The 13,835-nt window shown below is 34.2% G+C and overlaps 1 protein-coding gene and 1 long non-coding RNA gene across 3 annotated transcripts in view; one reads left to right on the plus strand and one right to left on the minus strand.

The window, feature by feature from the left end:
* The window catches only part of LOC139970008 (uncharacterized), a 62,054-nt gene extending 52,160 nt beyond the window's left edge, over positions 1-9,894 (plus strand). The window contains exon 3 of the long non-coding RNA XR_011793890.1: positions 9,855-9,894. This is a non-coding gene — a long non-coding RNA (uncharacterized lncRNA). The remainder of the gene's footprint in view (positions 1-9,854) is intronic.
* Positions 1-13,835, minus strand: part of LOC139969980 (uncharacterized) — a 121,977-nt gene that overhangs the window by 11,774 nt on the left and 96,368 nt on the right. For both annotated transcript variants that reach the window (XM_071975478.1, XM_071975477.1), the window contains 3 exons: positions 12,710-12,918; positions 7,675-7,766; positions 4,236-4,294 (listed from right to left, as the gene is read on the minus strand). In XM_071975478.1, coding sequence (XP_071831579.1) covers positions 4,236-4,294; positions 7,675-7,766; positions 12,710-12,918 — 360 coding nt within the window. The remainder of the gene's footprint in view (positions 1-4,235; positions 4,295-7,674; positions 7,767-12,709; positions 12,919-13,835) is intronic.

The following is a 13,835-nucleotide window of genomic DNA, read 5'->3' on the forward strand; positions in this document are numbered from 1 at the left end:
AACATATCTAGATGTCTTTGTTAGTTGCAGGGTATCCAATAATTATGCGAATATTTCACGGTTTGGTCAATTGACAACCTATGATGTAATAGGCAGCTTTAGTTAATGGAATACCACCTTCTCCTAACACCGGAGAAAACGAAGAAAATGAACATAACCAGTGAAATCATGGGAGTCTGCTACAAAGGCAAATATGCTAGGGCAGCTACAGTAAGCTACAGGGTCGGCTAAACGGAATGTTGTTACGACTGTTGTATGTGCTATGGTGAGCATTTGCCCCGAAATTTAATGAACATAAACAAGAACGATGCAATATGATTGACAACATTCTACGGTTTCATATTTAATGTACATCGAAATGGTGACGTAAAAGCGGGATATGTTCAGTACATTCATTTAGGTGAAGACATTATTTGATTAAGATATTTGTTAACGTCATTGATTTTACTACAGATAAGCTTTGTTTCAGAAGAATAATACCAATGTTTCACGAGGATTTATAGTGGTATATTGGAAATGTTAAGAAGGGTCGGTAATGTCAATTATGTTGTTTCAAAGTCATACACGCTACTAGTGTTCTGCTAAATGTTGATATGATATGCTTAGTTGTTAATTATCATACCAATGCTCGTTATTTATTTACAGACTTTTATCTCAAGAAAATATTTTAAAGATATGTATTTCTGTTTAGTTCCAGATTTTTATAAGTTTGTTTCTACGTTTGGAATAAACGTGATACAAAAGTTTACATGAGTTGTTCCTCTATTATTTGGCGCAATCAACTCTCCACCCAGTCATAGACACTAACAATAAGTAATGCATGAGGCTGGAAGGTCCGGGTGTGGCAATCAACTATCCTATACACTTGAAGATAATTATCAAGAAAAAATAAACAATTAGCGGATGACAACTTATGAATATTTAAATCAGATTATCAGTTACCGACTATACCGTAGTTGTACAAATTCCACTCCAACCCCCCCCCCCCACATCCAACCCGGATCCTGACTCCTTTAAAATCGTCTAATGTATGTATTTTTGTGTCTGTTTAAAAACACGCGGGAAATGATATGAATATTTGTCTTATATTCATATTTTATCAATTCATTGCATATGTTTTGATTGACATGGTATCCGTACAAGATAACAACGAAACGGGTTAGTAGAGCTACACATATATACTATAGAGTTTTATTTTTGTTTTCTAATTTATTCCCATTTTACACGAATACAATATTCCTACCCCCCCCCCCCCCCGGAAACCTTGAAATGTCAGTAATTAAAATAGCTCCTCTTTCCTCCATATATACAAATGACCAAGATCATGACAAGCATTACCATTCAGAAGAATATACCAGAGTTTATTGATTTCAAATAAAACCAGATCCGTCCTTTCATTATATCTAAGCCTGCTTAGACACACACACTTATGCCAGTCACATATATACTAATCTGGATTAATCATCATTTAAGCAAGTGATCCTTTAAATACCCTAATGCTTTTTAAGGAAAAAATAAATTTATTAGAAAGACTTAATTCACAAGGAAGAATACCATCATGGATATTTCTAGCTTCTGCACTTTGTGTTGTTTTTGCCACAATCTGCTGGTAACAAACTAGACCTTTAAATGAAAGATAAGGACCTTGAAAAAAATAATTTTACTTTATTTCACCAAAATCAAACCAGGAAAGATGAGAGTAGGCAGAGATATTAAAGGTTTGGAAACAAACAAATAAAACATTGCAAATAATTGGTAGGACACAGTATTGTCTGAATCTGGTTAAACGATAAATAACTCACTAATAAGTAGCACTCATGTGATTGATACAACATATTTATATTCTTAATTAGTTGCAGGGCTATCCAGTTATGTGTGAACATTATAAGGGTTGGTCAACGTTATAACCTATTAAGTAGCATGCAGCTTTATTTAATTTTATTAAAACGTCTACGTATTGAATTAATTCTCAACATTATTTGAGTTAAACAATACGAAAGTATAGAAATCAACTTAAAATAAGTTTTTAGAGTCAATTTCCACATACATCTAATTCCTATTACTAACTTCCAAGTTTTCCCCATCACCATCCTGTGTTTATGACCAATTCGCAAAGTACCATAGAAATGGTTTAATTTGATTTGATTAGCAATTAAATAAACCATGTCCAACATTTTAAAGTAATAAAGCTGTTAGTGTTATAATGATGCATGGAAGACCCACGTCTCACACCATCAGAAACAACTAAAAACCTAAACATGGCCAGTTAAAACCAGGGAGCTGCTACAGTAAGATACTGGGTCAGTTAAACGGACTGTTACGAATGTTCTATATGTTATGATGAACAATTACACATAACTTACAAGAAACTTAGCAAGACCAGGTTCAAAATGATGCATAACTTTATACGATTCATCGGAGAATAAACGTGAAGTTTACTGATGTACTTTCACAACCCCTCAAATAATAAGACGGTATATGTCAAAATGATTGCCCTATACGTAACAAACATGTAGGGTAAACCTTTCAGCTATATCTTTACAATATTTGTAATACTAAGAGTCTCACTGATATTGCAATTGTACGGGTGTTTCAATAAAGAACTATTCATTGGACGGGCTTGAATAAGATTCATGAAAACAATGCTAGCATATCAGCTTGCCCCCCCCCACTCCCTGCGCTCCGATCTGGAGAGGGCGTTTTGGTCAAGTGGTTAAAGGCAGTGGACTTGTGATCTAAGGATTACAGGTTCGAGTCCTGGCCAGATCATTGCGTTGTGTCCTTGGGCGAGGCGCTTTATCTCCATTGCCTCTCTTTACCCAGGTGTATAAATTGGGACTTGCGAAGTAACTTTTAAACATAGTTGCGTGCGCCGATTTGTGGCTGCACCCAATGGGAAGTCCCCCAGGGGACACGTGGTTGTGGTGTACTGCGGTACCCCAAGAGAAATTGATTGAATAGTGCACACTTTGGTGTGTGGGTGTGACAAGTTACCAATGACCAGGGTTAAGTTGTAAAGTCGTGAAAGAGGGCTTTGGCCCTGAACAAGACTGCAAACCTAATTATAAATATAAATATAATCTCTCAATTTTCTCTCCTTTCTTACACGGCGATCTGAATTCTGCTTTTCTCTGAATGTCTCAAAGGATAACGTTATATCTTTACAAAGTGAAACTACTAGAATCGCGTATCCCTTCACTCATTACTGTATGTCTACATGCACGTGACGGCTGTCTCGAAATGAGTTTTAGAAAATACAATTAGAGTGATTTTGTCCCATATACTTAAATCTTTCTGAACTATTATGAGTATTCTCTATTAGTGTATAAGGATACAGTATTGTAGTTTATAGCTGGAGTACCAGTTTTTCATATTTTGTACGAAGTATATCTTATCTCAGACAGTTCTGTTTTGAAAAGATATTACATCACACATTTAGATAAAGAAATAACAGGGATGAAATGAAGAAAACTGTTTGCCATTGAGGACCTGAAGTTGTTCTATTTAACGTTATAATTACGGTGTCCAATTATCTAATATTCTAATATCTAATTAATACTTGATTGACAGTGGTAGGAGATATTAGAGAAAAGTACTCCCAATTATATAAGTCTTTCTTAAAAGATTATATTCCACCTCTTTGAGTGTGAAAAGGACATCATGTAAGTAACGTATCCTTGAAAAATCGAGCAGTATGTACATACTTTCATTATGTTATCTTGGTAGTACATATAGTAGATAAATAAAATAAATATTCACTATGTTCTGACGAAGAATCCTCTTTTCTTCAATGTTAGCAAAAATTTATACAACCCTGATTTAAAAAAAAAAAAAAAAATAGCATGTGTTTCTCGTTTCTGCAAGCCAGTATTATGCCTTTGTATATACTTGGAGAGAATATCTTGAATAATAAAACAAATTTATGGTTGGGTTATAAGAGACACACGCGGTGACATTCAGAAAAATATGGCAACAATAATAACAGAAATTTGACCAACGTCTGGGAGCAGGAGCAAGAAGATGTCTGGAAATCTCTGTTTTTTAAAAAAAAATTCTGTTCATCACCATCTAATTATATTGCTACCAGCAATTTTCTGCATAATTTCACCGATTATGTGATCACAATATTGATTTTATATTTACTGGTAAAGTACTACAGATGGTAACTTAGCTCAAATAAGCTGACCAGAATGCATTATGAGCAATAGCTGAAAGCATGGTGCACAATATCTTACCTGCCATCGACCGGTCTGTAGATTCAGGCGACAAGAACCATAACTTTGATAGTTCCATACTGATGAATAAAATGAAAGAAATTGATGAACATTTTGAAGTACAAGTTAGATAGTTTTGGTCTGGAATGAAATCATACACACTATATTCAACTGAATTATGTTGACCCTTGATGATAGCTTCATATCAGCTGAGTAATCAATTTAGTTGATTCCTTAATTTTGATCTTATCAGTTTACTATCATTATCAATTCAGTAATATAGCTGATCAGTTTACAATCCTTATATCTCAGTGAGATTGCCGATCAATTTACTATCATTATCATCTCGGTTTTATACCTGATCAGTTTACAACTATTATCCTCTTAGTTATATAACCAATCAGTTTAGAATTGTTATCATCTCATTAATATATCTGATCAAATAAACAATTAACCTAAATGAAAACATATTCTCCCATTCAAACAGAAACAAGTCTTGGACTAACTTAATAGCCAAATCATGATAGTCGAGTATTCGATGCTAAGATTAAGAATAATAATCCATGAGACGATGAACGGATCAGAGAACACTCAACATCAGTGACGTCATCATGAATCACGAGAGCCATATTAAAACACGGTGTCAAATAAATTGAAAAAAAAGAAGAAAACGGGATTTTATTTGAATAGCTAAATTTAGTTAAATTATGTATCAAAACAATAAACTACACATTTTCATAACAACGTAGCCAGTCTCCATGTAAGAGGAATGCTGGATCTGAGAGCCTTCCAGTTCGGTAAAGGAAGGTTATTTGTTTTACGCTCAGGGTTCCTTTGCTTAATCAGGGAGTTCCATAACAACTCCCTGATTTAATGTTCTTTAAACTGTACTAAGAATAAATCCTAGGTGTAGCAACACGGTGCAGGTGACAGCTGATACCTTGCTTTGCAAAGTGGATAGATTGGTAAGGGGGGGGGGGGGGAGACAGGAATATGTTATGAGAATGTCAGAAAATGAAATTATACATTTAAGTTTTATACACCTAGTTACTCGTCCCAATATCAACGTTTTCGAAATTCTAAATAATGCACAAACTTATGTGACTTTGACTACATCGTCTCTAATCTCTCTCTTAGATGTTATCACGAGATAATTTAGTAGCTATTATACACACATTTGTATACCGTAGTCAAATATTCACTGGATCGGGGCAAATATGTTGTTTACACTAACTACTTCTGTCTATGAGATTGATCAATGATGACATCATCAGCTGTGACGTCATTCCACCATTAACAATAAGAATCTCGATGTGTCCTTTAAACACAGAACAATGAACGAGGATATGTGTACGAGTCTGAGAAATAATGTAGAGGGGTGGTGATAGAGAGGTTTGTATGTATTTACATTACTATTAATTAATTTAAATAATGAATTTAGGTAGAATCTTAGTATTGATGTGTTATTATTGTACAGGGAAATGACACATTTGATTGCTTGTGATGTTTGTAAAGCTATCTCGGTTATCAAGATGTTCAGCTTTACAATGTGCTAAACTTCTCTGCTCTTTAAGGTAAATTAAATGATAACGTAGGCTGCTCAGTGCAGGCATAAATGTTAAATGTTATCCACAGTTTTGAAAATTATTATGACTCAACGTATATATGGTTTTCATTAATAGCTGGCATACAATATCATTAATCAATGACAAATTTGTAACAGTTTGATATGTCATGTGACGTCATATGTATTGTTTTAATTAATTATTGTATTATGTGGTGCATCTGCAGGAGCTGACCTAATAACCTGTGTGTTAGACTAAGTAGTCCTGTCACTTAACGAGCATCCGGTATTTAAAGAAGCATTTATTGAATTTAACATTTTGTACAAATACAACCTGGACTTATAGCAGTGACTTTATCGATCTAATAAAATAGATCAACATTTAACTTCTACTTTAATTTACATACAAATTCACTGTAGTGTTTACATTCATCTATTTATGCTCTAATCGAAGTATTGATCATTAAGATATAAGTGGATATAATGACAAGCAAACATTATTCTCAGATAGAAACATTTGTAATCAACAAACATTCGAGCAATTTGTTACATGCTTGAAAGTTGACCTTACTTGGCAACCTATCTTATATAGTAAATAATAAGAGATGGCAAATGCATTGAAAATGCAGTGACGTACTTAGTGAAATATTTTAGGAATCTGATATCAGAAGATAACCCTCTATAAAGTTTCCATATATCTCTGTTTAAAGGACATGGAATAACCAAGTTAACTAAAACGATAAGGCTAATGTATTACGTATTATGACTCGAAATCATCATACAAAGTTTGACATTCATCCGAACTGTCCTGAGAATTTGTGTTTAACAATGTTTGCAGACTTTGACCTCTGCTGATCTCAAATGACCGTTAACATTGAAATAAAAGAATATTTTGTTGCTCTGTGTCCTTACTAAATTATTTCGAGTCAGATGTAAGACTTCCCCGAAGTGCAATAAAGTAGTGTACAACAGCAGTAGTACAAACCAGTCTGAGATTTGATGTGGAGCATCCAATCAAATATTACTATATCGATTTATTTGAAACAAGGGAAAACCTGCGATATGTGTAGCTTAATTAGCATTTCAGAACTTACTTCATTTGTTGTTGAATAAACATGGTAAGAATACCAACTATTATTGTAACTTTGATGTAAGCAGACGTACTTCATAGCATTCATATACAAATCATTGCACTAATTACTTGATCCTATTTCACTCGTAATAAATAACACACGACCATGGATGCCTTACATATCCCTAACACGTTACGTTAATAAAAGGCGATTAATACGAGTGGAATATCCTTAGCATATTTTGTCGTTATTTAAATAACTGGTTTCATGCTTCTACACGTGTTATGTACATAAGTGTAGGAGCCCAACTTGATTTTTTATTGGGAGGAGGGGGGGGGGGGGGGGGCGGAGACGACTTGTCCGAAAATGTAACCAACATTTTGTCATCATCTTAATGTGCATATCATATAGGCATGCATCGGTTATTACATCGCATGCCAATTACATACAATCATTTGTCGTTTTATAACCCTCCCATATTAGTGATCATATTTGGGGAATTTGTTACAATAATATTGATAATAATAATATAAGTTTAATCATTGAAAATTACATTGCAATTAATTGTTCTTTCAGTAGGTGCGCGAAGAGATATCAGCATATTGCCCGAGTTTACACAAAAATATTTGGTTGGTGGCTGCGCCACCCCCCCCCCCCCCCTTAGCCCTCCGCCTCCTACGCATAATTTAGAAGAGATCATATTCCATATATGCTCCATATAGTGTAAATTTATTTTATTTATAACAACCTACCTTCAAAGCGTCCATGTATTAATTAATATTATATGACCATACTTTTAATGTACTGACGTCATTTCTTATACCTTTGACATTTCTTGATTTCAATGATGACGGGATCGATGTGACCGGAATAGTCTCTGGTAGAATATATCCTCCAATGACATCGCCACCAAACCTGTGAAGTAATAATAAGAATCACATCATGGTAACGATCCTAACGAGGCTGGCGTGTTATCCATCTAATAAAATGAAGAATTTAAAATGCCTCATATGTTCAAAATAAGATATGAATGATATTGTGGATAAGATTAAGGCGGATACACGCCATTGGAGGTCAAATTTTAGTAAACATAGACACATGGAAAAAATAACAATTTTATTTTGAAGGGTCACAAAATTCCTGCTTATGAAACATTGTAATATATCAAATATAACAATTACAATTTACATCGGAACCTCAATCCTTGATCTCCAGGTCTGTAAAATACAGTTTTAGTTCAAACACAATTACTGTAGTTCATTTTATTAAGTACAAGAAAGGAACATTTAATTGCAATTTGGGATGAGGGAGACAAGAGCATTGGACTTTATATTAGCTTAACGACATTAGGTAACGGTGAAATAAAATAAGAGCGTTATTGCTTGAAGTCAGATTGATTTACATTGTAGTTATTGTGTTTATTTAAATTTGCAGACCAAACCCTCTTCACCTTGGTTCAAGGGCGGAGGAAGCACTTTTAATCTGGGGGGGGGGGGGTCACCAACGTCGAAGGACACTTTGCAGAAATTCCATTTGACTGATGCAGCCTGATATTTAGCACCCTTCATAACTCTTATTGTATTATCTTATTTGCGTATACACGTCACTCCATCAACGCCCCCTCCCCCCCCCCCCTCAAGGAAACAATGTATACTAGCACTGAAATGTCCAATGTGCAAATTGGGAAACAAGGAACAAGTTTTCTTTCGAGACAAAATGAGGTGAAATCATTATAAAGTCCAAGTCCCTGCACACGCGATCGATACATGCATGAAAGCAAATGAAATATGTCAAAGTACGAAAGGATGGGGTAGGGTTATGTGTTTTTCAATGGTTAAACTGATATTATTATGATCATTATTATTGTAACGACTTTCCCAATAATTATAACCAATATGGAAGGGTAATAACACGGCACATGGTTGAATGTTATTGGCATGCGATGTAATAACCGACGCATGCCTATATGATATGCACATTAAAATGTTAAACGTGCGCGGAGCGCGCGAAAAATTTGGATAATAGTTTTCGGGCAAGTCGTTACAGTCCCCCAAATCAAATTGGACTCCTATGCCTATGGTAGTAAACATTTAAAACTTCCCGAAATATTTCATGCGACGTGGGTTTTGCTTTGTAAACTCTTTTTATTTAGAAATTTTTATGTAGAAAAAGGGCACATTTTTAACCTGAGGAAAAGTGGGGGGGGGCACGTGCCCCCTGTGCCCCCCGGTTCCGCCGCCCTTGCCTTGGTTTCATTTATAAACTTTTCAACATGTTTCTCCGAATTTGTCGTCCTGTATAATGTGTATTACGTCATGTGGCTGGGGTTTAAAACCATGTGTAGTGTTAAGATAATTGTGCGTGTGTATATACGATATGGGTCAACAAATTTTTAAGATAATGAATATCCTTAATTATGTATGCAAAATTTGGGTCTATGGTTCATCACCAGTTTAAAACTTAGATCATGTCTCACGTAATCGTTGATTCATTGAGGGCAAACAACTTAAAGCGTTAACAAATTGGCTATGCGATATGTTAATGCTGAAATACCTAGCCAACCCGACATGCACGAAGCGTACACAACTTTATCTTGCATTATTATGTCTAGCGGTCTATGCGTACAGCATTCGTCTTTCTCTTTATGCGATCTGAAAGCGTAGATTCGATATATAATATTTTAGACACAATTACTATGTTTTCACTCTATTCGCTGCGACTTGACGCAACGAAACCCCGGATGTGGGACCGACGGAATACAATAACCCACAGTTCTCTACTAACTGTATTTCCAGGAACATAACCCCTCTTCTTCGGTTTCTTTTCTGTTTTATTTTCCTTTCTTTTTCTTTTTACTTGTCGACCATGCATGTTACTATCACAATATACTTATGTTCAGTTTTAATAAGCATACCACCATGATTCATGTAAAACATCGCAAATTATGACGCAATGAATTCATTTCAACAAGTGAATAACTGCTTCTTCTTTTTTCCTTCTCAGCAACAAAACTAAATGAACCGTGGCCATACTTACGACCTGGATATGACCCTGGCAGTTGTATAAGTGTTTATTCTGATTGTTAACTTGTAGGTTCATTCATTGTGTACCGGGGATAGAAATTTGTACTTCATTTTGTTAGCGTGTGTTAAAACAATAATGTAAACCATTGGAAGACAGTCTGAAGGCGATGATGACAGCCTTCGAAGCCTTTCTAAATTCGCTAAAAACAGTTAAGTTGCAAATTTGAAATCGATTTCTAGTTGTCGGTATCCATTATACATTTTAAACTTCGATGGAATAATTTAATCACTTTCGTCTGTTCTGTGTAGATAAAAAGAACTAGTGCAGTATATAATTCGATATTTAAAGAGATAAAAGATCTCATCAAACGAATCTTAAAGGATCTTATGTGCTTTGTTTTCTTGCTCGTGTTGTTTTTTGCTTGTTTATAATTTATGGCTGAGAAATATATTAACTTGGTTATTATTACTATATTTCAGCTTTGGTAAGGCGACATGAACCTTCGCATTACTTTCTCCCTGCTAAACACGAGCAATATTTTATCTCCACCGTTTAACCGTTTAATCAACTTCACAGAACAAAACTGTTCTCCATAAAACTAGGCAATTAAGAACCAGCAATGTTTGTAGTCACATATTAGATATGTGAATTATATGAAGGGCTATTTAATTGTGTGCTAATTAGGTAGACTTCCATATACCAACGAGAAGTACATAAAGGGAAAAACGAAGAAAGGGAAATAAAACAATCCTTCTATCAAATTAGGGAGAGGAGCAAGTGAGGGATGAATTAAACAACCAAGGAAATCAAGTTTACTCATTTAAAATATATAAACAAAGAATAATAATGAGAACACGTCGTAATATCATGGCATATGACATACAGTATTACTGAATGGCTGTTAGATATATACCTAACCCGTATTGAATAAAAATATGCATTATTCCCAGCCACTGCTAGACACGGACTGACCTACTTATCGTCGGTTTCTATGGTTACGTTGTATGACAGTTACAACATTCCAGGTGTACACTAGACGCGTGTCCCATTTTTCTATTCATTATCTTTAACCCTGGCTCGTGTCATCTTTTGTTATGCTAATTAGGTATTTACGGGAGATCCAGGTGTGTCATATTTACTGTTAACTTATTTTACTTTAGAAATAAATTGTTTGAATCAATCGTCTGTGCAGAAAACTATTGTAGAAGTAGAGTAGGCCTACTGTGTGTACTAAAACGGTGATGATGTTATCGGGTAGAAACGGAATTGATTTGAATGGCTCCCTAAAAAGGATGATGTGCGAAGGGGGGGGGGGAAGGAAGGGGTGGTGGTGGGTACAGGTAAGATGTCTGAAGGGGAGTGAGGCAGAGGAGACGAGACTAAAATTACCCAAGAGCACACTGGGATTGGGGTAAAGTATTTAGTCTAGATAGGGAATCAACATTCTCTGTTACATTTTGTTTATAGTCAGACCATTTTACCTCCATGGTCAGACCAAACAAAACCCCCGAAGTGTATTATTTCTAGTAATATTTTTCTCCGCGGTCACAGTTATTCCCGGAATGGCGTTGTTTCACATATAACATACGTTAAGCAGCTTTCGTTCTCATATATTTCATTTATGTAACTACTCAATAGATTTTGTCTTTTCTTTCGAGATTTGGGTGATGCGCGGTGGGGGGGGGGGTGGGGGTTGACGGGTGCGACTTGAATATTTTCTTTTTTTAGTAACACGTCAGCTGTAAGTTGAAGATGTTACTGATTATGTTGTGAATGATAAAGACGGAAAGGAGAAACTGTTACGAGGTTTGATCTGTAAGACCAAACTCAGGGCAAGAGGAGGAGAGCGAGGAGGGGTTGGGTGGGTGGGTGGGGGGGGGGGTCTAAAATAACACTACATTGGAACGGACCAAGCAGGGACGTCATGATCGAATCAAGTATGAAGTAACATTAATACGAGGAATATTAAAATATTATACAGTTTTTGTTGAAAGTAATCAATTATACAAAGTTGAAGCTCTCGGTTAATTTTGTAATTATTGTTTAAAAATTAGGTTAAAATATAAGCATAAATCATATTTAAGCTTATTTTGTATAGCATTGTATTTCTAACTATAGAGAAGAAATTGATGTAGTTTAAACGGATTAAATTTGAACCTTTGAAATTTATCAGATATACAGATTTGCCTTTAATGATATTTATGGCAATACATTTTTTTAACTATATAGTAGTTAACTCAATTGCAGTTATATATTGCCTTCTAGTTAACTTTTATTTTGTTTTAATTAGTAACTTATTTTGAGTAACTATTTTTTAAATGTTGACAACTAAAGCTATTTTATTGGTTGCTTCTTTTGTATGACTTTCAGTTTTGCTAGAGTATCATAATCTGATCAACATTTTGAGGAGTTTATGCTATTATTGCCATCATTTTACTACTTTAAAATTAATAACGATTTTCAATCTCTTTTGTTTCTTAAATTAATTGCAAATAATTGAAAATCAATTATTTCGGAGGTTTCAGTCAAAAGTAACAGTTATTCCTTATAAAACTTTACTTTAGAATCCACCCCTACCCCTCTCTAACCAACACCATCTTAAAATATTTCCTATTAATCCATTATATTTATCATAACATTCTACAGAATTCCTATCAAGATGACCTAATTATTAAACTAAATTCAACTAAACTAATTAATCCCAATCTTTGACATTAAAATACAACAGACTTTACATTCTCTATTGTTAGTTTAATATTGATAACTTTTATTAATTAAATTAATTCCCTGTTTAACTGTTATGATGATTCTAACATCTACACCGGAATACTTACATCAGCTCCTTCAAGCTTGCACACTGTGAGGAGTAACACAAGATGGCCGCCAACTCTTCATTAGTTAGACTCCTGTTGTTGTCATAGATTACCAGCTCCTGGAGAGAACTCAGGATAGAGAGAGAGAGACCAGACTCAAGGATAAGGTTCAGACCAGACTCATCAACTCTAGGAAAGCAGTTAACTAGATTCACCCAGGAGATAGGAATCTAGAATGAAAGAATAGAGTTACTGATAATAAAGAAGATAGAGATAAATATATTGGAATTGGTAAGGATTAGAATAATTATTATGATATTATCAATATTAAAAATAACGAAATAAAAATAAAGGAAAGTTAAAGCGATAAACTAGGGCAATTAGGTCGTATTTGTAAAAAGGAATAAGTTAATGGAACGGAAAGAAGGGATTGATTTTAAGGGGAGACAAATATAAACAGGAATAATTAGAATTGATTAGAGAATAATAAAGTGGTAATGTAAGATTAAAGGGTTAGTTTTATTGTTTTACAATAAAATTATAAATTACAGTTTTTTATAGCTAGTAAGGTTTAATAAAAGGAGAATGTGAGGCTACATATTTTTATTTATTAGTTAATAGGAAACAAATCTCAATGACGGGTTGAGAATTTTATAAGAAATGGGTAAATGATAATTGAGATTATCTATCTTTCGAAGAAAAATATTGATCAAATTTATTTGTATTTTTATTTAGAACTTTCAGAAAGAAAATGTAATTTAATGTGATAGGAATCATGAAAAGGAAACTTCTACTCTAACTAATACCAGGTTTTTATGAAGTTTAAGAAGATTTGGAGGAATTACATTTAAATCAGTGGGTTGTTTCTTATAATTAAAATGCAGTTTAGAGAAGCAGATGTACGGTAGATCAAATTCAAGTTTCAAGAGAGAAGGTTGACGAGGCTTAAACTCAAAATTTAATATACAAATTATTTCAATATTGATACAAATCCGACTATTTTGCTTGAATTATAATTATTTCTAATTAATACGATTTGTTTAAAGATGATGTCCATCTGTGTTTAATTAGTTAATTATCAAATTCATTCCTAAGTAACGGTTTGAGTGTGACATAACTTCTAGTATTTTTTGTTGTTGAAATATAA

This window comes from Apostichopus japonicus, chromosome 7 (genome assembly GCF_037975245.1).
Source record: "Apostichopus japonicus isolate 1M-3 chromosome 7, ASM3797524v1, whole genome shotgun sequence".
NCBI classification, from domain to species: Eukaryota; Metazoa; Echinodermata; class Holothuroidea; order Aspidochirotida; family Stichopodidae; genus Apostichopus; species Apostichopus japonicus.